Consider the following 26,250-nt stretch of genomic DNA (forward strand, 5'->3'; position numbering starts at 1 on the left):
GACCAACTCTCTCAGAATGATCTTCTTGACCCTAACTGGCTTACTCAACTGAGACCACTTTTCTCTGCGCTCTGGCAAAGCTGACTCTCTCTCTCCTCTGTTCTCATCCTCCTATATCTATCCACTGTAAACCATGGGCGTCTCAGACTCTGCACACTCCTGGATTGCATCCTACCTGGCAGGTTGCTCCTATCAGTTGGCGTGGAGAGGATCTGCATCTGCACCACATGGTCTCACTACTGGCGTCCCCCAGGGCTAAGGTCTAGGCCCTCTCCTCTTTACACAACATCACTCGGGCTCTGTGCTTCGTCGCTGGTTCTGTTACATTGGTAGCTAACTGGCTGTGGCTGTTGCGGTAGCGTTTGATGTTGTAACGAGTGCGGGAGGAGAGAGAGAGAGAAATGTGTGTCCTTCCCTCATTATAAGGGGATCCAAGCAGGTGCGCCCGTTCAGATAATCAGAGGCAACCTAACATGAGTTAGGTTCACACAGCAAAGGGGCCTGTTAACAGCATGAGATTAACACATTGTATACAAATCACAATAACCCCCTTTTGCCACATATGAAATATCTTCTGTTCCCATTCAATGGGTGATCCTGAGGGTAATTCCACATACAAATGGGTGATTCCACATACAAAAACACATATCTAAAATTGACCTCTGCCTTTGCTTTGTCCAAACCAGGAGTGAATACCGCAGATACAGAAAGAAAGACTCACACCTCCTTTGCTTTACTCAATCCAAAGGTGTATTCCACAAGCATATTATTAAGGTGTCCACATCACCAACGAACTATCATGGTCCAAACACACCAAGACAGTTGTGGAGAGGGCATGACAAAACTTTACAAATGACCTCGACTAACCTGTACCCCCGCACATTGACTCGATACCGGTACCCCCTGTATATAGCCTCGTTATTGTTATGTAATTTTATTGTGTTACTTTTTGATCCGATTATTATTTATTTTTTTCACTTGGTTTATTTAGTAAATATTTTCTTACCTCTATTTATTTAACTGTAATGTTGGTTAAGGGCTTGTAATTAAGCATTTCACAGTAAGGTCTACACCTGTTGTATTCGACGCATGTGACAAATACAATTTGATTTGATTTGATTTTGATACCACAAACATTTATTCCTCATCTCATTGCGGCTATCCTCAGTTTAGGAGTAAAATGCTAAACTGAGTTATGTTCCTCTTTTTGTACCCTCTCCTCTCCTTAACTCCTCTCGCTCTGTTTTCTTCCTCTCTCTTCTCCTTTCCTCACTTTTCCACTGACCTCCACTTGCTTCCGCCATCTCATCTCTCTTCCTCTCCTCCCCTTTCTCTTTTACTCTCTCTTTCCCCATCTCCTCTCAGGCTGATCCAGGAAGAGAAGGAGAGCACTGAGCTGAGGGCGGAGGAGATCGAGAGCCGGGTGAGCAGCGTAGCCCTGGACTCCTCTCCTCTCCCCCCCTCCTCACTGGGTGGGGGCAGGGACAGCGTGGGGAGGGGCTACATGACCCCCTCCCTCACCTCCTCCACCCTGGCCTCCCCTTCACCCCCCAGCTCTGGACATTCCACCCCCCGACTGCCACATTCCCCTGCCAGAGAATCAGACAGACAGGTACAATACCTTATAGTTGTGGCTATCTGTGATTGGAAACATCTTGCATTTCAATGTATGTCTTCTTGGTTGTGGCAACCCAACGGGTAAGGCTAATTGAAATTACATCATAATGTCAGTTTACAATAAGATCTGGTTGAGATGGTGCTGACGGAGATGGTCGACTTGAGAACAAGATGGATGAGCTTCGTTTGAGAGTTTCCTACCAATGGGACGTGAAAAAATTTGGCTGACGGGTGATATGGACATAAAACTCAAGTGTTTCTCCATGCCTCGTTGCGCCTAGACAACAGACTCAGGCAAAACCAAAGGGGAGGAGTGTTCCTCTTTGTAAACAACAACTGGTGTGCTGCTTCAAGTGTGAAGGAAGTCACAAGCTTTTGCTCACCTGAACTAGAATACCTTATGGTAAATTGCGTACCTTTTTATCTACCAAGAGAGTTTTCATCTCTAATCATCACTGCTGTCTACATTCCACCAAAAAATGAGAATGGCACTAAGCAGGCACTCAACGAGCATACAAGGCCCTCCCTTGCCCTCCCTTTGGAAAATCAGACCATGACTCCATCCTCCTGCTTCCTGTTTACAAGCAAAATAAGGGAGAGCAAAAACTCAAACAGGAAGTACCAGTGACATGCTCAGTACGGAAGTGGTTCGACGAATCGGACGCTAAGCTACAAGACGGCTTCACCAGCACAGACTGGAATATGTTCAGGGATTCATCCGATAGCATACCACATCAGTCACAGGCTTCATCAATAAGTGCATCAACGACATCGTCCCCACAGTAACTGGACATACGTATCCTAACCAAAATCCATGAATTACAGGCAGTATCCTCGCCAGGCTAAATGCTAGAGCTATACATTTTCAAGGAACAATACACAGACATGAACACTTACAAGATAGCCTGCTACGACCGCCAACAAGGCTCTCAAACATGGAAAAAATCAATATAGGACTAAGATAGAATCCTACTACACCGGCTTAGATGCTTGTCGGATCTAGAAGGGTATGCAGACTATTATGGATAACAAAGGGAAATCCAGCCGTGAGTTGCCCAGTAACGCAAATCTCCCAGACGAGCTGAATGCCTTCTATACTCGCTTTGAGGCAAACAACACTGAGCCAAGAATGAGCGCCCCTGCTGTACCGGACGACTGTGTGATCTCGCTCTCCGTGGCAGATGTGTGTAAGACTTTTAAACAGATTAACACTCGCAAGGCTGCTGGGCCAGACGGAATACCAGGGCTCATTCTCAGAGCATACACAGACCAGCTGGCAATTGTCTTCACGGACATTTTTACATCTCCTTGTCCCAGTCTGTAATCCCAACATGTTTCAAACAGACCACCATTGTCCCTGTTCCTAAGAACTCAACGGTAACCCACCTAAACGACTATCGTCCTGTAGCACTCACATCTGTAACCATGAAATGCTTTGAAAGGCTGGTCACGTTAACACCATCATCCCAGACACCTCCTGTACTCCCTGTTCATCCACGACTGTGTGGTTACGCATGCCTGCAACACCATCATCAAGTTTTCTGAAGACACAACGGTAGTAGGCCTAATCACAGTTGACGATGAGACAGCCTATAGGGAGAAGGCCAGAGACCTGGCAGTGTGGTGCCAGGACAACAACCTCTCCCTCAACGTCGGCAAGACAAAGGAGCTGATTGTGGACTACGGGAAACAGAGGGGTGAGCACACCCCTTCCACATCGACAGGGCTGTAGTGGACCGGGTCGAGAGCTTCAAGTTCCTTGGTGTCCATATCACCAAGGACTTAACATGGTCCTGTCACACCAGCACAGTCGTGAAAAAGGCACAACAGCGCCTCTTCCCCCTCAGAAGGTTGAAAAGATTTGGCAGTCCCCTCAGACCCTCAAAAAGTTTTACAGCTGCACCATTGAGAGCATCTTGACTGGCTGCATCACCGCTTGGTATGGAAACGACACCGCCCTCAATCACAAGGCGCTACAAAGGTTGGTGCGGACATCTCAGTACATCACTGGGGTCGAGGTCTTCACGGATCCACCGGTAACGGAGTGGGTCCAGATGCAGAATTCGAAATAATGTCACGGGTCTGGGTTGGATTTGATATGATTGTTACGGGTCTCGGGTATGTGTAATTTTAATTGACTTGTCCGGAAGGGCCCATACAGATCCAAATGTGACTGCTGCAGTAGAGAGAGAGAGATAAATGTTATTATTTATGCTGCTGCTCTTGCTTTTCACGAGAGTGGAGCATGGCCCGTGTAGCTTGTGGTTGGACAATCATGAGTCATCAAAGCGGTAATAGGCTACAGTCATAGAACCTTCCTCCGTGTGTGGTAAAAGTTGGATATCTAATCAATGGAAGCTGGAATTAAAATTATTAAAATGACGTCTATACAGAATGGATCTAGATGTCCTCGGGTCCATTTGTAACAGAATATCTTTAAAAAATGTTTTATGCATATTGGGTTCAAGTGCAAAAGCCCCAGGTCCATTTCGGAACGGGTCCAACTTTTTGGACCCATTAAAAGCTCTACACTGTGGTCGAGCTCCCTGCCATCCAGGACCTCTATACCAGGTGGTTTCAGAGGAAGGCCCCAAAAATGTTCAAAGCCCTTAGCCACCCAAGCCATACAATGTTCATTCTGCTACCGCACGGCAAGTGTTAGCGGATCGCCAAGTCTGGGAAAAAAGGCACCTGAACAGCTTCTACCCCCAAGCCATAAGACTGCTGAACAGATAATCAAATGGCTAGCCGGACTATTGCGTTGACCCTTTTTTGCAAATGTATCCAAATTAAAAAACATAAGTATTCAGACCCTTTACTCAGTACTTTGTTTAAGTACCTTTGGCAGCAATTACAGCCCTTGAGTCTTCTTCTGTATGACGCTATATGCTTGGCACACCTGTATTTGGGGAGTTTCTCCCATTCCTCTCTGCAGATCCTCTCAAGCTCTGTCAGGTTAGATGGGGAGCATTGCAACACAGATATTTTCAGGTTTCTACAGAGATGATAGATCGGGTTCAAGTCTGGACTCTGGCTGGGCCACTCAAGGGCATTCAGAGACTTGTCCCAAAGCCACTCCTGTGTTGTTTTGGCTGTGTGCTTAGGGTTGTTGTCCTGTTGGAAGGTGAACCTTCACCCCAGTCTGAGAATCTGAGCACTCTGGAGCAGATTTTCATCAAGGATCTCTCTTTATTTTGCTCCGTTCATCTTTCCATCGATCCTGACTAGTCTCCCAGTCCCTGCCGCAGCATGATGCTGCCTTCAAAACCATGCTTCACCATAGGGATGGTGCCAGGTTTCCTCCAGATGTGATGCTTGGCATTCAAGCAAAGAGTTCTATCTTGGCTTCATCAGACCTGAGAATCTTGTTTCTCATGGTCTGAGAGTCTTTAAGTGCCTTTTGGCAAAGTCCAAGCGTGCTGTCATGTGCCTTTTACTAAGGAGTGGCTTCCGTCTGGCCACTCTACCACAAAGGCCTGATTGGTGGAGTGCTGCAGAGAAGGTTGTCCTTCTGGAAGGTTCTCCCATCTCCACAGAGGAACTCTGGAGCTTTGTCAGAAAGACCATCAGGTTCTTGGTCACCTCCCTGACCAAGGCCCTTCTCCCCCGATTGCTCAGTTTGGTTGGGCGGCCATCCCTAGGAAGAGTGTTGATGGTTCCAAACTACTTAAATTTAAGAATGATGGAGGCCACTGTGTTCTTGGGAACCTTCAATGTAGCAAAAAAAATGTGGTACCTTTCTCCAAATCTGTTCCTCGAAACAATCCTGTCTCTACGGACAATTCCTTCGACCTCATGGTTTGTTTTTTTCTCTGACATGCACTTTCAACTGTGGGACCTTATATAGACACGTGTGTACCTTTCAAAATGATGTCCAGTCAATTGAATTTACCACAGGTGGATTCCAATCAAGTTGTAGAAACATCTCAAGGATGATCAATGGAAATAGGATGCACCTGAGCTCAATTTCGACTCTCGGAGCAAAGGGTCTGAATACTTATGTAAATAAGGTAATTTTCCATAAATTAGCAGACATTTCTAAGAACCTGTTTTCACATTTTTTTATTTAAACCATTTTAGAATAAGCCTATAACGCAACAAAATGTGGAGAAAGTGAAGGGGTCTGAATACTTTCCAAATGCACTGTACTTACACATACACTCCAATACACCCAATACACACACATGCACACTACATACACTCACACAACACATTCATATTGACGCCACACAAACACACACACACACATTATCACACTCCACATATGCTGCCCGGCGTATTTGCATTGACCCCCTCTTTTTTATCACTGCTGGTACTTGTGTTTATTATCAATACATAGTCACTTTACCCCTACCTACATGTACATATTACCTCGGGCCTACTGAGTGGTGCAGCGTTCTAAGGCACTGCATCGCAGTGCTTGAAGCATCACTACAGCCCCGGGTTCGATCCCAGGCTGATTCACATCTGGGCATGACCGGGAGACCCGTGAGGTGGCACACAATTGGCTCAGCGTCGTCCAGGTTAAGGGAGGGTTTGGCTGGCCGGGATTTCCTTGTCCTAACACGCTCTAGCAACTCCTTGTGGTGGTCCGGGCGCCTGCAAGCTGACTTCGGTCGCCAGTTGTAAGATGTTTCCTCCGACACATTGGTGCGGCTGGCTTCCGGGTTAAGCGAGCAGTGTGTCAAGAAGCAGTGGAGATTCGTAGGGTCATGTTTCGGAGGACGCATTGCTCTCGACATTCGCCTATCCTGAGTCAGTACGGGAGTTGTAGCGATGGGACAAGTGTTACGCGGAGCAGCACAGGGGAACCCAAGAGCAGACCAGGAAACAGGGATGACTGAACCAAGATATTTATTGCAACACAGGGAGAGAGGAGTGCAGGTCAGACGAAGCTTGGGTGGGTTGTAGAAAACCAGATGTGGAGGCTGAGGTTGAAGTGAGCTGGTTTGAGACAGGGTAAACAGGTCCGGAGGGAAATCCAGGGAAGTGATGGTGAGCTGAATCCAAAACAGGGTAGCAGGGTACCAGAGTCAGAGCAGCAAAACTGCAATGAGAAGATAACAGCGTCAGGCAGGGAAACAGGATCTTGAATAATCATAAAAGGCTAGAAGCATAATAGTGACTGAGCAGAGATTATGATCTAGCAGAGTGGAAGTGGCAGGACTGAGTATTTGTAGAGGTCTTAATTATGGAACGGGTTGCAGCTGGTGGGGAACTGCTCTGAATCCAGTACACCTGTCTTCAACCACACACACAGAGAGAAAGGGAGAGGGAGAGGGAACTGGGGGAATGGCTGCAGGTCAATGAGACACCGGATGTCCAGTAGGGGGTGTGGCAGGAGCAGATGTGACAACAAGACTTTAACTACCAATTGGATATCATGAAAAAGGGGTAAAAAGTACCAAATAATAATAATAATAATAATATATATATATATATATATATATATATATACATATACAGTGAAGTAAAAAAAGTATTTGATCCCCTGCTGATTTTGTATGTTTGCCCACTGACAAAGAAATGATCAATCTATAATTTTAATGGTAGGTTTACTTGAACAGTGAGAGAAAGAATAACAACAAAATAATCCAGAAAAACGCATCTCAAAAATGTTATAAATTGATTTGCGTTTTAATTAGGGAAATAAGTATTTGACCCCCTCTCAATCAGAAAGATTTCTGGCTCCCAGGTGTCTTTTATACAGGTAACGAGCTGAGATTAGGAGCACACTCTTAAAGGGAGTGCTCCTAATCTCAGTTTGTTACCTGTATAAAAGACACCTGTCCACAGAAGCAATCAATCAATCAGATTCCAAACTCTCCACCATGGCCAAGACCAAACAGCTCTCCAAGGATGTCAGGGACAAGATTGTAGACCTACACAAGGCTGGAATGCGCTACAAGACCATCGCCAAGCAGCTTGGTGAGAAGGTGACAACAGTTGGTGCGATTATTCGCAAATCAAATCAAATTTATTTATATAGCCCTTCGTACATCAGCTGATATCTCAAAGTGCTGTACAGAAACCCAGCCTAAAACCCCAAACAGCAAGCAATGCATGTGAAAGAAGCACGGTGGCTAGGAAAAACTCCCTAGGAAAAACTCCCTAGAGAGGCCAAAAACCTAGGAAGAAACCTAGAGAGGAACCAGGCTATGAGGGGTGGCCAGTCCTCTTCTGGCTGTGCAGGGTGGATATTATAACAGAACATGGTCAAGATGTTAAAATGTTCATAAATGACCAGCATGGTCAAATAATAACAATCATAGTAGTTGTCGAGGGTGCAACAAGCACGTCCGGTGAACAGGTCAGGGTTCCATAGCCGCAGGCAGAACAGTTGAAACTGGAGCAGCAGCACGGCCAGATGGACTGGGGACAGCAAGGAGTCATCATACCAGGTAGTCCTGAGGCATGGTCCTAGGGCTCAGGTCCTCCGAGAGAAAGACAGAAAGAGAGAAAGAGAGAATTAGAGAGAGCATATTTAAATTCACACAGGACACCGGATATGACAAGAGAAATACTCCAGATGTGACAGACTGACCCTAGCCCCCCGACACATAAACTACTGCAGCATAAATACTGGAGGCTGAGACAGGAGGGATCAGAAGACACTGTGGCCCCATCCGATGATACCCCGGACAGGGCCAAACAGGCAGGATATAACCCCACCCACTTTGCCAAAGCACAGCCCCCACACCACTAGAGGGATGTCTCCAACCACCAACTTACCGTCCTAAGACAAGGCCGAGTATAGCCCACAACGATCTCCGCCATGGCACAACCCAAGGGGGGGCGCCAACCCAGACAGGAAGACCACGTCAGTGACTCAACCCACTCAAGTGACGCACCCCTCCCATGGACGGCATGGAAGAACACCAGTAAGCCAGTGACTCAGCCCCTGTAAAAGGGTTAGAGACAGAGAATCCCAGTGGAAAGAGGGGAACCGGCAAGGCAGAGACAGCAAGGGCGGTTCGTTTCTCCAGCCTTTCCGTTCACCTTCACACTCCTGGGCCAGACTATACTTAATCATAGGACCTACTGAAGAGATAAGTCTTCAGTAAAGACTTAAAGGTTGAGACTGAGTCTGCGTCTCTCACATTGGTAGGCAGACCATTCCATAAAAATTGAGCTCTATAGGAGAAAGCCCTACCTCCAGCCGTTTGCTTGGAAATTCTAGGGACAATTAGGAGGCCTGCGTCTTGTGACCGTAGCGTACGTGTAGGTATGTACGGCAGGACCAAATCGGAAAGATAGGTAGGAGCAAGCCCATGTAATGCTTTGTAGGTTAGCAGTAAAACCTTGAAATCAGCCCTTGCCTTAACAGGAAGCCAGTGTAGGGAGGCTAGCACTGGAGTAATATGATCAAATTCTTTGGTTCTAGTCAGGATTCTAGCAGCCGTATTTAGCACTAACTGAAGTTTGTTTAGTGCTTTATCCGGGTAGCCGGAAAGTAGAGCATTGCAGTAGTCCAGCCTAGAAGTAACAAAAGCATGGATAAATTTTTCTGCGTCATTTTTGGACAGAAAGTTTCTGATTTTTGCAATGTTACGTAGATGGAAAAAAGCTGTTCTTGAAACAGTCTTGATATGTTCTTCAAAAGAGAGATCAGGGTCCAGAGTAACGCCGAGGTCCTTCACAGTTTTATTTGAGACGACTGTACAACCATCCAGATTAAATGTCAGATTCAACAGAAGATCTCTTTGTTTCTTGGGACCTAGAACAAGCATCTCTGTTTTGTCCGAGTTTAAAAGTAGAAAGTTTGCAGCCATCCACTTCTTTATGTCTGATACACAGGCTTCTAGCGAGGGCAATTTTGGGGCTTCACCATGTTTCATTGAAATGTACAGCTGTGTGTCGTCCGCATAGCAGTGAAATTTAACATTATGTTTTCGAATGACATCCCCAAGAGGTAAAATATATAGTGAAAACAATAGTGGTCCTAAAACGGAACCTTGAGGAACACCGAAATTTACAATTGATTTGTCAGAGAACAAACCATTTACAGAGACAAACTGATATCTTTCCGACAGATAAGATCTAAACCAGGCCAGAACTTGTCCATGTAGACCAATTTGTGTTTCCAATCTCTCCAAAAGAATGTGGTGATCGATGGTATCAAAAGCGGCACTAAGATCTAGGAGCACGAGGACAGATGCAGAGCCTCGGTCTGACGTCATTAAAAGGTCATTTACCACCTTCACAAGTGCAGTCTCAGTGCTATGATGGGGTCTAAAACCAGACTGAAGCGTTTCGTATACATTGTTTGTCTTCAGGAAGGCAGTGAGTTGCTGTGCAACAGCTTTTTCTAAACTTTTTGAGAGGAATGGAAGATTCGATATAGGCCGATAGTTTTTTATAATTTCTGGGTCAAGATTCAGCTATTTCAAGAGAGGCTTTATTACTGCCACTTTTAGTGAGCTTGGTACACATCCGGTGGATAGAGAGCCGTTTATTATGTTCAACATAGGAGGGCCAAGCACAGGAAGCAGCTCTTTCAGTAGTTTAGTTGGAATAGGGTCCAGTATGCAGCTTGAGGGTTTGGAGGCCATTATTATTTTCATCATTGTGTCAAGAGATATAGTACTAAAACACTTTAGTATCTCCCTTGATCCTAGGTCCTGGCAGAGTTGTGTAGACTCAGGACAATGGAGCTTTGGAGGAATACCCAGATTTAAAGAGGAGTCCGTAATTTGCTTTCTAATGATCATGATCTTTTCCTCAAAGAAGTTCATAAATTTATTACTGCTGAAGTGAAAGCCATCCTCCATTTGCGAAGGCTGCTTTTTAGTTAGCTTTGCGACAGTATCAAAAAGAAATTTCGGATTGTTCTTATTTTCCTCAATTAAGTTGGAAAAATAGGATGATCGAGCAGCAGTGAGGGCTCTTTGATACTGCACGGTACTGTCTTTCCAAGCTAGTCGGAAGACTTCCAGTTTGGTGTGGCGCCATTTCCGTTCCAATTTTCTGGAAGCTTGCTTCAGAGCTCGTGTATTTTCTGTATACCAGGGAGCTAGTTTCTTATGACAGATGTTTTTAATTTTTAGGGGTGCAACTGCATCTAGGGTATTGCGCAAGGTTAAATTGAGTTCCTCGGTTAGGTGGTTGACTGATTTTTGTCCTCTGACGTCCTTGGGTAGGCAGAGGGAGTCTGGAAGGGCATCAAGGAATCTTTGGGTTGTCTGAGAATTTATAGCACGACTTTTAATGCTCCTTGGTTGGGGTCTGAGCAGATTATTTGTTGCGATTGCAAAAGCAATAAAATGGTGGTCCGATAATCCAGGATTATGAGGAAAAACATTAAGATCCACAACATTTATTCCATGGGACAAAACTAGGTCCAGAGTATGACTGTGGCAGTGAGTAGGTCCAGAGACATGTTGGACAAAACCCACTGAGTCGATGATGGCTCCGAAAGCCTTTTGGAGTGGGTCTGTGGACTTTTCCATGTGAATGTTAAAGTCACCAAAAATTAGAATATTATCTGCTATGACTACAAGATCCGATAGGAATTCAGGGAACTCAGTGAGGAACACTGCATATGGCCCAGGAGGCCTGTAAACAGTAGCTATAAAAAGTGAGTGAGTAGGCTGCATAGATTTCATGACTAGAAGCTCAAAAGACGAAAACGTCATTGTTTTTTTTTTGTAAATTGAAATTTGCTATCGTAAATGTTAGCAACACCTCCGCCTTTGCCGGATGCACGGGGGGTATGGTCACTAGTGTAACCAGGCGGTTAGGCCTCATTTAACACAGTAAATTCATCAGGCTTAAGCCATGTTTCAGTCAGGCCAATCACATCAAGATTATGATCAGTGATTAGTTCATTGACTATAACTGCCTTGGAAGTGAGGGATCTAACATTAAGTAACCCAATTTTGAGATGTGAGGTATCACAATCTCTTTCAATAATGGCAGGAATGGAGGAGGTCTTTATACTAGTGAGATTGCTAAAGCGAACACCGCCATCTTTAATTTTGCCCAACCTAGATCGAGGCACAGACACGGTCTCAATGGGGAAAGCTGAGCTGACTACGCTGACTGTGCTAGTGGCAGACTCCACGAAGCTGGCAGGCTGGCTAACAGCCTGCTGCCTGGCCTGCACCCTATTTCATTGTGGAGCTAGAGGAGTTAGAGCCCTGTCTATGTTCGTAGATAAGATGAGAGCACCCCTCCAGCTAGGATGGAGTCCGTCACTCCTCAACAGGCCAGGCTGGGTCCTGTTTGTGGGTGAGTCCCAGAAAGAGGGCCAATTATCTACAAATTCTATCTTTTGGGAGGGGCAGAAAACAGTTTTCAACCAGCGATTGAGTTGTGAGACTCTGCTGTAGAGCTCATCACTCCCCCTAACTGGGAGGGGGCCAGAGACAATTAATCGATGCCGACACATCTTTCTAGCTGATTTACACACTGAAGCTATGTTGCGCTTGGTGACCTCTGACTGTTTCATCCTAACATCGTTGGTGCCGACGTGGATAACAATATCTCTATACTCTCTACACTCGCCAGTTTTAGCTTTAGCCAGCACCGTCTTTAGATTAGCCTTAACGTCGGTAGCCCTGCCCCCTGGTAAACAGTGTATGATCGCTGGATGATTAGTTTTAAGTCTAATACTGCGGGTAATGGAGTCGCCAATGACTAGGGTTTTCAATTTGTCAGAGCTAATGGTGGGAGCCGTCGGCATCTCAGACCCCACAACGGGAGGAGTAGAGACCAGAGAAGTCTCGGCCTCCGACTCCGACTCGCTTAATGGGGAGAACCGGTTGAAAGTTTCTGTCGGCTGAATAAGCGACACCGGTTGAGCATTCCTACAGCGTTTCCCTCCAGAAGCCATGAGAAAGTTGTCCGGCTGCGGGGACCGTGCGAGGGGGTTTATACTAACGTTACTATCTGTACTTACTGGTGGCACAGACGCTGTTTCATCCTTTCCTATACTGAAATTGCCCTTGCCTAACGATTGCGTCTGAAGCTGGGTTTGCAGCACAGCTATCCATGCCGTAAGGCGATCGTTCTCCTGTATATTATAAGTACAACGACTGCAATTAGAAGGCATCATGTTAATGTTACTTAGCTTCGGCTGTTTGAAGTCCTGACGAACCATGTCCAGATAAAACCTCCGGGGTGAAAAAGTTGAATGAAAAAAGTTGAGTGAGGGAAAAAGTAAAAATATACGGTAATGAAAAAGTAAAAACCGTCAGGTAGCAAAGTAAGATCGGCAACAAAACGCACATCAGCGTAAACAAGTCTGCCAATGGAAGAAACACAAAAGAACTGTCAAGATCCCTCGGCCTGGGGCTCCATGCAAGATCTCACCTCATGGAGTTGCAATGATCATGAGAACGGTGAGGAATCAGCCCAGAACTACATGGGAGGATCTTGTCAATGATCTCAAGGCAGCTGGGACCATAGTCACCAAGAAAACAATTGGTAACACACTACGCCGTGAATGACTGAAATCCTGCAGCGCCCGCAAGGTCCCCCTGCTGAAGAAAGCACATATACATGCCCGTCTGAAGTTTGCCAATGAACATCTGAATGATTCAGAGGACAACTGGGTGAAGTGTTGTGGTCAGATGAGACCAAAATGGAGCTCTTTGGCATCAACTCAACTCGCCGTGTTTGGAGGAGGAGGAATGCTGCCTATGACCGCAAGAACACCATCCCCACCGTCAAACATGGAGGTGGAAACATTATGCTTTGGGGGTGTTTTTCTGCTAAGGGGACAGGACAACTTCACCGCATCAAAGGGACGATGGACGGGGCCATGTACTGAAAAACCTTGGGTGAGAACCTTCTTCCCTCAGCCAGGGCATTGAAAATGGGTCGTGGATGGGTATTCCAGCATGACAATGACCCAAAACACACAGCCAAGGCAACAAAGGAGTGGCTCCAGAAGAAGCACATTAAGGTCCTGGAGTGGCCTAGCCAGTCTCCAGACCTTAATCCCATAGAAAATCTGTGGAGGGAGCTGAAGTTTCGAGTTGCCAAACGTCAGCCTCGAAACCTTAATGACTTGGAGATGATCTGCAAAGAGAAGTGGGACAGAATCCCTCCTGAGATGTGTGCAAACTTGGTGGCCAACTACCAGAAACGTCTGACCTCTGTGATTGCCTACAAGGGTTTTGCCCTCGTCATGTTTTGCAGAGGGGTCAAATACTTATTTCCCTCATTAAAATGCAAATCATTTTATAACATTTTTGACATGCGTTTTTCTGGATTTTTTTGTTGTTATTCTGTCTCTAACTTTTCAAATAAACCTACCATTAAAATTAGAGACTGAGCATTTCTTTGTCAGTGGGCAAACGTACAAAATCAGAAGGGGATCAATACTTTTTTCCCTCACTGTATATATATATATACTGTGCCTTGCAAAACTCTTCATCTGCCATGGCGTTTTTCTTATTTTGTTAAATTACAACCTGTAATTTAAATAGATTTTTATTTGGATTTCATGTAAAGGACATACACAAAATAGTCCAAATTGGTGAAGTGAAATGAAAAAATTACATGTTTAAATAAATACTAAAAAATTCAAACGGAAAAGTGGTGTGTGCATATATATTGATCCCTTTGCTATGAATTCCCTAAATAAGATCTGGTGCAACCAATTACTTTCAGAAGTCACATAATTTGTTAAATAAAGTCCACCTGTGTGCAATCTAAGTGTCACATGATCTGCCACATGATCTCAGTATATCTACACCTGTTCTGAAAGGCCCCAGGGTCTGCAATACAACTAAGCAAGGGCCACCACCAAGCAAGCGGCACCATGAAGACCAAGGAGCTCTCCAAACAGGTCAGGGATAAAGATGTGGAGATGTACAAATCAGGGTTGGGTTATAAAAAAATATCTGAAACTTTGAACATCCCACAGACCATTACATCCATTATTAAAAATGGAATGAATATTGCACCTCAACAAACCTGCCAAGAGAGGGCCACCCACCAAAACTCATGGACCAGGCAAGGAGGGCATTAATCAGAGAGGCAACAAAGAGAACAAAGATAACCCTGAAGGAGCTGCAAAGCTCCACAGCGGAGAGTATGTGTCCATAGGACCACTTTAAGCCGTACACTCCACAGAGCTGGGCTTTACGGAAGAGTGGCCAGAAAAAAGCCATTGCTTAAAGAAAAAAATAAGCAAACACGTTTGGTGTTTGCCAAATGTAATGTAGGAGACTCCCCAAACATATGGAAGAATGTACTCTGGTCACATGAGACTAAAATTGAGCTTTTGGCCATTAAGGAAAACATTATGTCTGGCGCAAACCTAACACCTCTCATCGCCCCAAGAATACTATCCCCACAGTGAAGCATGGTGGTGGCAGCATCATGCTGTGGGGATGTTTTTCATCGGCAGGGACTGGGAAACTGGTCAGAGTTGAAGGAATGATGGAGGGCACTAAATATAGGGAAATGTTTGAGGAAACCTGTTTCAGTCTTCCAAAGATTTGAGAGTGGGACTGTGGTTCACCTTCCAGCAGGACAACGACCCTAAGCATACTGCTAAAGCAACACTCGAGTGGTTTAAGGGGAAACGTTTAAATGTCTTGGAATGGTCTAATCAAAGCCCAGACCTCAATCCAACTGAGAATCTGTGGTATGACTGAAAGATTGCTGTACACCAGCAGAACCCTTCCAACTTGAAGGAGCTGGAGCAGTTTTGCCTTGAAGAATGGGCAAAAATCCCAGTGGCTAGATGTGCCAAGCTTATAGAGACATACCCCAAGAGACTTGCAGCTGTAATTGCTGCAAAAGGTGGCTCTACAAAGTATTGACTTTGGGGGGGTGAATAGTTATGCACGCTCAAGTTTTCTGTCTTTTTGTCTTATTTGTTGTTTGTTTCACAAGAAAAAATATTTTGCATCTTCAAAGTGGTAGGCATGTTGTGTAAATCAAGTGATACAAACCCCCCAAAAATCTATTTTAATTCCAGGATGTAAGGCAACAAAATAGGAAAAATGCCCAGGGGATGAATACTTTCGCAAGCCACTGTGTATATATATATAAAAAAGTACATATTACCTCAATTACCTCGACTAACCTGTACCCCCGGACATTGACTCTGTACCGGTACCCCGTGTTACTTTTTTTTTTAACTTCAGTTTATTTAGTAAATATTTTCTTAAAACTGCATTGTTGGTTAAGGGCTTTTAAGTAAGCAATTCACGGTAAGGTCTACCTACACCTGCTGTATTTGGCGCATGAGACAAATACAATTTGATTTGATTTGTAATCTGGTTGTAATAACTTCATTTCAACGAGTTTTTCCTGCTGGATAAAGGAGCTTCTTCCTTATGTCTGCACTGTGTTTGATTGTGTTTGTTGATTGTGTTTGTATTTGTTTGATGAGAAAAAATAAATATGGAAAACTGTGGTATTATTGTTGCTGAAGGTCTCAAGTGTACTGTGACTAAATCAAGCTGAAATGTTTACAGTACAACAAATACATTGCATTTTCTATTGTGATTTAAATGGCTGGAACTGTTTATAAGGTAATACATTAAAGGACCACTCAAAATTAATCTTTTGGTATTTTTATCATTAGTCCACTGTTGGTACAGTCCCAAGATGTTTTGCATGTCAGCAGTCAAGTTTTCAAGACATTGGACTTTCAAGAAGCAAAGTGTCACTGGCCACGTCATGATTATACAAAATCCTGTGATGATGATGTGGCCGGTGACACATAAATATCGTTTTTTGTTTATTTTTCCTTTAAACTAGCAAACTAGCGAAGAAGTTACTCAAATGGACACATCTTCATACAGCAATTAAAATTCATTATGCCGACCGTATTGTCTCCAAAGAGAACTCGACCTCAGTTATCATCACAGCCGTGTATATCCCCCCGCAAGCGGATACCAAGATGGCCATCAAGGAACTTCACTGGACTTTATGCAAACTGGAAACCATATATCCTGAGGCTGCATTTATTGTAGCTGGGGATTTTAACAAAGGTAATCTGAGAACAAGGCTACCTAAATTCTATCAGCATATTGATTGCAGTACACGAGCGAGTAACACACTCGACCACTGCTACTCTAACTTCCACGATGCATACAAGGCCCTCCCCCGCCCTCCTTTTGGCAAATCTTACCATGACTCCATCTTGTTGCTCCCCTCCTATAGGCAGAAACTAAAAACAGGAAGCGCTCGTGCTTAGGTCTATCTAACGCTGGTCTGACCAATCGGATTCCACGCTTCAAGATTGCTTCAATCACGTGGACTGGGATATGTTCCAGGTAGCCTCAGACATTAACATTGATGTATACGCGGACTCTGTGATGTTGTACCCACTGTGACTATTAAAACCTTCCCTAACCAGAAACCGTGGATTGATGGCAGCATTTGCGCAAAACTGAAAGCACGTACCACCACATTTAATCATGGCAAGGCGACTTGAAACATGACTGAATACAAACAGTGTAGTTATTCCCTCTGTAAGACAATCAAACAAGCAAAGTGTCAGTATAGAGACAAAGTGGAGTCGCAATTCAACGGCTCAAACACGAGACCTATGTGGCAGGGTCTACAGACAATCACGGATTACAAAAAAAAAATGCCCCGTCTCGGACATTGACGTCTTGCTCCCAGACAAATTAAACAACTTCTTTGCGCGCTTTGAGGACAATACAGTGCCACTGACACGGCCTGCTACCAAAGACTGTGGGTTCTCCTTCTCCGTGGCCAACCTGAGTAAGACATTTAAACGTGTTAACCCGCAAGGCTGCAGCTCCAGACGGCATCCCTAGTGGCGTCCTCAGAGCATGTGCAGACCAGTTGGCTGGAGTGTTTACGGACATATTCAATCAATCACTATCCCAGTCTGCTGTCCCCACATGCTTCAAGATGGCAACCATTGTTCCTGTTCCCAAGAAAGCTAAGGTAACTGAACTAAATGACTAAATGACTAAATGACGAGACAGCCTACAGAGAGGAGGTGAGGGCCCTTGGAGTGTGATGTCAGGAAAATAACCTCTCACTCAATGTCAGCAAAACAAAAAAGATGATCGTGGACTTCAGGAAACAGCAAAGGGAGTGCCCCCCTATCCACATCGACAGGACAGCAGTGAAGAAGGTGGAAAGTTTTAAGTTCCTCGGTGTACATATCACAGACAAACTGAAATGGTCCACGCACACAGACAGTGTGGTGAAGATGGCGAAAAAAATGTGGCTTGTCACCGAAAACCCTCACTAACTTCTACAGGTGCACAATTGAGAGCATCCTGTCGGGCTGTATCACCGCCTGGTACGGCAACTGCACTGCCCACAACCGCAGGGCTCTCCAGAGGGTGGTGCGGTCTGCACAACGCATCACCGGGGGCAAACTACCTGCCCTCCAGGACACGTATAACACCTGATGTCACAGGAAGGCAAAAAAGATCATTAAGGACAACAACCACCCGAGCCACTACCTGTTCATCCCGCTTCCATCCAGAAGGCGAGATCAGTACAGGTGCATCAAAGCTGGGACAGAGAGATTGAAAAACAGCTTCTATCTCAAGGCCATCAGATTGTTAAAGAGCCACCACTAGCACAGAGAGGCAGCTGCCTACCTACAGACTTGATATCAATGGCCACTTTAATAGATGGAACACTAGTCACTTTAATTATGCCACTTTAATAATGTTTACATATCTCACATTACTCATCTCATATGTATATACTGTATACTGTATCCTTCACTATCTATTGCATCTTAGCCGCTCTGTTACTGCTCATCCATATATGTTATACTTATATATTCTCATCCCATTCCTTTACTAGATTGTGTGTATTAGGTTCTGTGGAATTTGTTAGATATTAGGTTTTGTTGTGGAATTGTTAGATATTACCTGTTAGATACTGCTGCACTGTCAGATCTAGAAGCATAAGCATTTCGCTACACTCGCAATAACATCTGCCAGCCATGTGTATGTGACCAAGACAATTTGATTTGATTTGGGATTTGATTAAAATAGTTGTCTACAGTGACTCAATTGAACTGATTGTCTGTCAATACAGAACAGCAAAGAGGGCGACGACTGCCGAGCGCTAGCCTTGATTGACTCCACCCCTCCTCCGGTTCCTCGTGCTCTGCGATTGGATAGAATGACTCACACACACCCAGGGGCTGGGCTGGATGATCACCGCGAATTCCGCAGGTACAGTTATTACTTTAGTCAACATTGAGACAATGTGTGTTTGCTGGGAAGCTAGGTAATGGAAAGTATATGACTCTGTATTGAAATGAAGGTTGAATAAAATAAAATCTAAAATATATTAATGCCAATAGAATGGATATAAAGTAGACTAGATTACCAACTATTTCAGTGACAATGTACAAAAATATAAACGCAACATGTAAAGTATTAGTAAGTGTTAGTAAGCATTTCTCCTTTGCCAAGATACTCCATCCACCTGACAGGTGTCACATATCAAGAAGCTGATTAAACACCGTGATCATTAAACAGATGCACCTTGTGCTGGGGACTATAAAAGTCCACTCTAAAATGTGCAGTTTTGCCACACAATGCCACTGATGTGACAAGTTTTGATGAAGTGTGCAATTGGCATGCTGACTGCAGGAATGTCCACCAGAGCTGTTGCCAGATAATTTAAAACCTCTTCAGCGTCTCATCCCGTCACCGGGATCAAAATCCAGCGAAAAATCATATCGCCAATTAGCATTAAAAAAAAATCATAATTAAAAAAAATTAATATATATATATATTTTTTTATAGATACACCTCTCCTGAATCGACCCACGTCGTCCGATTTCAAAAAGGTTTTACAGGAAAAGCAAATCATTAGATTATGTTAGATGAGTCCATCGTAAAAAGCAGCTTCATAGCCATTTTCCGACCAACCACTTGCATCACATATAATCAAAAAACAGCTAAATGCAGCACTAACCTTTTACAAACTTCATCAGATGGCACCCCTAGGACATCATGTTATACAATGCATGCATTCTTTTGTTCAATAAAGGTCATATTTATATATAAAAACAGCATTTTACATCTCTGTCTGAGGTTGACTAAATAATTTCCCCTCAAAAGCGTCCCGGTAAACAATGCTACATTTCCCTAAATTACTATCCTATAACGATTTTTTAAATTTATATTGTCAATCTAACATTTATAGATGAATATCTCTTGAGAACACCTGTCATACCAGATTTTAAATTAACTTTACTGGGTAATCACACTTTGCGATAAAAGGAGATGCGATACTCAGAAAATGAGCTAATATACAGAGCTCGGCGCCATCTTGGAAACAATCGCATGTCACATCTCATCTTGTATAATATTGTCAATAATCGCCTACCTTTAGTTGTCTTCATCAGAAAGCATCCCAGGTCCACAACAGATGTATTTTCGGTCAAAAAGTCCATACTTCACGTTCCATTAGCCTGATGTTGGTAGCGCGTCCTATGGCTCTCTCCAAGCGCAGGGCTGAAGTTCCGGATAAAATGCGATTCTCCCGCATGTAGGTTCGTTCAAACATGTCAAACATTGTAAAACATTAATCTTCAGGGCCTGTAACACCAAGAGAGCCAATAAGATTCGAGGGGGATGATTTCATTGGCTTTAAAACCGTTTCCAAAGGTGGGGGCAGACATGGCCGCCGGCGTCATAATGGTGATGGCCCATCCCCTGTGACCAATTTCCAACTCGTCTCATTCACTGAGTTTTGACTCTATAAGGCTCAAACCACTGTGAAAAGACTGGCGACATCTAGTGGAAGCAATAGGAAGTGCTCACTGAACCATGGTTAACGGTGTTATTTATAGGGAAAGATGAGAAGTCGAGTCCACAATTCAGAATTCCACTTCCTGTTTCAATCGGTCTCGGGGTTTTGACTGCCATTTGAGTTCTGTTATACTCACAGACACCATTCAAACAGTTTTAGAAACTTTAGAGTGTTTTCTATCCATATATAATAAGTATATGCATGCCCTAGCTTCTGAGTTTGATTAGTAGGCCGTTGAAAATGGGAACGATTTTTTTTCAAAATGCGCTGTGGCGCCCCCTATCCTACGGTATCCTCAAGAGGTTTAATGTTAATTTCTCTACCATAAGCCGCCTCCAACGTTGTTTTAGAGAGTTGCCAGTACGTCCAACTGGCCTCATAACCGCAGACCACGTTTATGCGTCGTGTGGGTGAGCGGTTTGTTGATGTCAACGTTGTCAACAGAGTGCCCAATCGTGGCGTTGGGGTTATGGTATGGGTAGGCATAAGTTACAGACAACCAACACAATTGCATTTTATCGATGGCAATTTGAATGCACAGAGATACCGTGATGAGATCCTGAGGCCCATTGTCGTGCCATTCATCATTTACAGCCCCAAGCCGCAAGGATCTGTACACATTTCCTGGAAGCTGAAAATGTCCCAGTTCTTCCATGGCCTGAATACTCACCAGACATGTCACCAATTGAGCTGTTTGGTATACTCGGGATCGACGTGTACAACAGAGTGTTCTAGTTCCCGCCAATATTCAGCAACTGTGCCCAGCCATTGAAGAGGAGTGGGACAACATTCCACAGGCCACAATCAACAGCCTGATCAACTCTATGCGAAGGAGATGTGTTGCACTGCATGAGACAAATGGTGGTCACACCAGATACTGACTGGTTTTTCTGATCCATGCCCCTACCTTTTTTTTAAAGGTATCTGTGACCAACAGATGCATATCTGTATTCCCTGTCGTGAAATCCATAGATTAGTGCCTAATGAATTTATTTCAATTGCCTGATTTCCTTATATGAAATATTTGAAATGGTTGCATTTTTTTGTTCACCAGTGATGTTCTGTGATTAATTTGCAACCACCAGTAGTCAGGACTCTCTCCACAAAGCCAGCAAGAAGAAGAGCATCAAGTCCTCCATTGGACGCCTGTTTGGGAAGAAGGAGAAGGGGAGGATCGGAGGACCTGGGAGTCAGTCTGCCTCTCTGGGTAAGTCAATATAGAGAGTTGACCACAGTGGTGGAAAAAGTACTAAATTGTCATACTTGAGTAAAAGTAAAGATACCTTAATAGAAAATGACTCAAGTAAAAGTTAAAGTCACTCAGTAAAATACTACTTGAGTAAAAGTCTAAAAGTATTTGTTTTTAAAAATACTTAAGTATCAAAAGTAAATGGAATTGCTAAAATGTACTTAAGTATCAAATAATTTCAAATACCTTATATTAAGCAAACCAGACAGCACAATTTTTTAAATAATTTTTTAACACTCAGACATAATTTACAAATGAAGCATTTGTGTTTAGTGAGTCTGCCAGATCAGATGCAGTAGGGATGACCAGCGATGTTCTCTTGATAAGTGTGTGAATTGGACAATTTTCCTGTCAAAATGTATCTAATACTTTTGGGTGTCAGGGAAAATGTATGGAGTAAAAAATACAAAATGTTCTTTCAAAATGTAGTGAAGTAAAAGTAAAAGTTGCCAAAAATGTTAATAGTAAAGTAAAGTACAGATACCCCCCAAAAATACATAAGTAGTACTTTAAAGTATTTTTCCTTAAGTACTTTTCACCACCGGTTGACCGTGTGTGGGGTGTGAGGGTTAGAAACAATGTAAGGTCGCCTGTATTTTGCACACAAACTGTTTACTTATAAAGTATACACTAATATACACTGAGTATACAAAACATTAAGGACACCTGTTCTTTCCATGACATATACTGACCATATCACGTTTTAGGGAAGACCCAGATGCAGACAGTGTCGAAGTAACAAAAGTTTATTACTAGAACAGCGGGTAGGCAAAACGGCAGGTCAAGGGCAGGCAGAGGTTGGTAATCCAGATCAGAGTCCAAAAGGTACAGAACGGCAGGCAGTCTCAGGGTCAGGAAACAGTAGACAAAGGGCTGTGAGACATGGGTTTGATTCTAGACACATGAAAAGTGTGATGTATACGGAGGGTACAGAGCAACAGAAGACGAACAGCAGAGGGGCTAATGACATTGGAGATGGGGAAAGGGCCGATATACCAGGGGGAACGTTTGCGGGACTCCACACGGAGGAGCAGATCCTGGGTGGACAGCCATACCTTCTGCCCAAGACAATGCCAGGGTCCGGTGGCGGTCCGCTTGTCGTCGATATCTGGAGGTGAGAAGGGCCGACCGGGCTCTCTTCCAGGTACGACGACAGCGGCGGACAAACATCTGGGCTGAAGGTATGCCGACCTCTTCCTCTTGCTCAGGGAAGAGCGTAGTCTGATAACCCAGGGAACACTCAAAGGGCGAGAGACCTGTGGCAGAGCAAGGAAGGGTGTTGCAGGGGTATTCGACCCACACTAGTTGCTGGCTCCAGGTGGTGGGGTTGGCGGAGACCAGGCAGCAAAGAGTCGTCTCCAGGTCTTGGTTGGCTCGCTCCAACTAGCCATTGGACTGGGGATGGAACCTGGAGGACAGGCTGGCCGCGACCCAATGAGTGTGCAGAACGCCTTCCAGAACTGGGACGAGAACTGAGGACCCCGATCGGAGACCATGTCCACTGGGAGTCCATGGATCCGGAAGACGTGCTGCACCATGAGCTGGGCCGTCTCTTTGGCAGAGGGTAGCTTGGGGAGAGGAATGAATTGGGCGGCTTTGGAAAACCGGTCCACTACTGTCGGGATGTCGGGATTGCCATCAGACGGAGGGAGACCTGTGACAAAGTCCAGGGATATGTGAGACCAGGGATGGTGAGGGACAGGCAGTGGTTGAAGGAGACCAGCCGGTGCTTGCCGAGGAGTCTTGTTCGGTGCACAGATCATGCATGTGTCAACGAACGTGGAGATGTTAGGAACTATGATAGGCGTCGCACAAAAGCATTGTCGCAAAAAGGCCAGGGTCCGATGGGAACCCGAGTGGCAGGCAAGCCTGGAGGAGTGGACCGCGTCAGGAAAAACATCAGTTTATCCCGCAGTCATAGGGTCGTTGCGGTGGCCCGGGCCTTACTGAACACCTCCCGGAGGTCCGGGGCAACTTCCGAGCCCCCAGGAAGATGTCCTGGGTCAGGCTGCGCTGACTTCAGGCAATGAGCGTGGCAAAACAGGCTCCAGCCCATGATGGCACTAGCTGGAGCCAAGAGAATCCCAATACCACGGGAACCTGATAAGACTTAATGAGCAGGAATTGGATCGTCTCGCTGTGGTGCCCTGATACATGTAGGTTGATGGGGGTGGTCTTGTGGATGACCCGGCCTATAGAGTGCCCGTCCAAATCGAATCAAATGTATTTATAAAGCCCTTTTTACATCAGCTGATATCTCAAAGTGCTGTACAGAAACCCAGCCTAAAACCCCAAACAGCAAGCAATGCAGGTGTAGAAGCACGGTGGCTAGTAAAAACTCCCTAGAAAGGCCAGAACCTAGGAAGAAACCTAGAGAGGAACCAGGCTATGAGGGGTGGCCAGTCCTCTTCTGGCTGTGCCGGGTGGAGATTATAACAGAACATGGCCAAGATGTTCGAATGTTCATAGATGACCAGCAGGGTGGGAGTGCCCAGCTCGGACGCCAGAGTAGCATCCATAAAGCTCTCATCGGCCCCAGAGTCGATGAGTACCCGGAGAGATTTCGACTGGCATGAAAAGGGGTGTGAGTCAGGGGATAACAAAAGTTCTCCGTATGGCCCACCAGAGTACTCGCTCCTACTGGTGAGCCTGGTCTTTTAGTGGACAGGTGGAGACAAAATGACCAGTTGTCCCGCAATACAGACAACTCTTAGTGTGAAGCCTGTATAGCCATTCAGCTGGAGACAGCCTAGCTCTGCCTAGTTGCATTGGCTATGGAAGAGGTGAATCGACAGACTTTGTTGACTCTCGGGGGAACTCAGGTAGCCTCGGGTTCTCTCGGTAACGGAGCCATTTGGGGACCTCAGGGATGCCTCGGAGGCGAGGTGGAATCCTTGGGCGGGCGAGTGAAATTGAATCTCTTCTCCTTTCTTCGTTCCCGTAGTTGCCCATCGATCTGAATGGTCAAGGCGATGAGCGAGTCGAGATCCATCAGTAAGCTCGTCCTTTACTTCCTCCGATACTCCGTGCAGGGACATGTCAAAAAGTGCTTCCGGGTTCCAGGCACTCTCAGCTGCCAACGTGCGGAAATCCACCGCATAGTCTGCCACACTGCGGGAGTCTTGCCGAAGCTGGAGTAACTTCTGGGCAGCCTCTCTCCCGGACAATGGAGCATCGAAAACTTCCTTTACCTCTGCCACGAACTCCTCCAGACTGAAGCATACGGCCGACTGTTGTTCCCATACTGCCATAGCCCAGAGGTCAATAATCCAGTGTGGTGTGATAAGGTACAGAATGGCAGGCAGGCTCAGGGTCAGGGCAGGCAGAATGGTCAAAACCGGGAAAACTAGAAACAGACAGGAGCAAGGGGGAAAACGCTGGTAGGCTTGACGAACAAAACTAACTTGCAACAGAGAACATAGGTCTAAATACACTGGGGATAATGGGGAAGATGGGCGACACCTAGAGGGGGTGGAGACAAGCACAAAGACAGGTGAAACAGATCAGGGTGTGAAAACGGAAAAGTGGTGTGTGCATATGTATTCATCCCCTTTGCTATGAAGCCCCTCTGGTGCAACCAGTTACCTTCAGAAGTCACACAATTAGGTAAATAAAGTTCACCTGTGTGAAATCTAAGTGTCACATGATCTGTCACATGATCTCAGTATATATACACCTGTTCTGAAAGGCCCCAGAGTCTGCAACACCACTAAGCAAGGGGCACCACCAAGCAAGCGGTACCGTGAAAACCAAGGAGCCCTCCAAACAGGTCAGGGATAAAGTTGTGGAGAAGTACAGATCAGGGTTGGGTTATAAAAAAATATCCAAAACTTTGAACATCCCACGGAGCACCATTAAATCCATTATTAAAAAATGGAAAGAATATGGCACCACAACAAACCTGCCAAGAGAGGGCCGCCCACCAAAACTCAGAAACCTGGCAAGGAGGGCATTAATCAGAGAGGCAACAAAGAGACAAAAGATAACCCTGAAGGAGCTGCAAAGCTCCACAGCGGAGATTGGAGTATCTGTCCATCTGTAACGCTGGGACATCGTGGGTGTGGAGTCAGGCACAGGAAACAGAAGCGTTTACTACAGTGCTTTATTTACGCACTACCAAAAGAGTATTCGCCCAACACAACAGGGCGTATCAAAATACAAAGTCCCAAACAAAACACGATCCACTACACACAGTGTAAATGAACGAAACAAGCCCGCACACAGAACAGGTGGGGAGACGGGCTTAAATACTCATCTAATAACTTAATAGAAAACAGGTGCAACAAATAAAGGCATAACCAACAGAAAAGGAAAAAGGGATCAGTGGCAGCTAGTAGGCTGGTGACGACGACCGCCGAGCGCCACCCGAACAGGAAGAGGAGTCACCCTCGGCAGGAGTCGTGACAGTACCCCCCCCCCCCGACGCGCGGCTCCCGCAGCGCGCCAACACTGGCCTTGGGGATGACCCGGAGGGCGAGGCCTAGCCTAACACACACTGAAATGGCGACATGTTAGTGGATGAGTGGCGGAGTGAGTTTTGTGCCAGTTCGGCCCATGGTATGTACGTGGCCGGTCCTGGCAGTACGACCGCAGAAACCTACCCACCCCCTGGTTCACTCTCTCCACCTGCCCATTGCTCTCGGGGTGAT

The 26,250-nt window shown here is 45.3% G+C and overlaps 1 protein-coding gene across 7 annotated transcripts in view; it reads left to right on the forward strand.

Annotated features, from left to right (window-relative positions):
• The window catches only part of LOC106579176 (liprin-alpha-3), a 60,578-nt gene that overhangs the window by 16,560 nt on the left and 17,768 nt on the right, over positions 1-26,250 (forward strand). For 6 of the 7 annotated variants that reach the window (XM_014158824.2, XM_014158827.2, XM_014158828.2 and 3 more), the window contains 3 exons: positions 1,366-1,612; positions 18,622-18,761; positions 21,438-21,559. In XM_014158824.2, the coding sequence (XP_014014299.1) occupies positions 1,366-1,612; positions 18,622-18,761; positions 21,438-21,559 (509 nt within the window). The remainder of the gene's footprint in view (positions 1-1,365; positions 1,613-18,621; positions 18,762-21,437; positions 21,560-26,250) is intronic. The other variant, XM_014158825.2, reaches the window with a different exon arrangement.

This window comes from Salmo salar, chromosome ssa19 (assembly GCF_905237065.1).
Source record: "Salmo salar chromosome ssa19, Ssal_v3.1, whole genome shotgun sequence".
Taxonomy (NCBI): domain Eukaryota; kingdom Metazoa; phylum Chordata; class Actinopteri; order Salmoniformes; family Salmonidae; genus Salmo; species Salmo salar.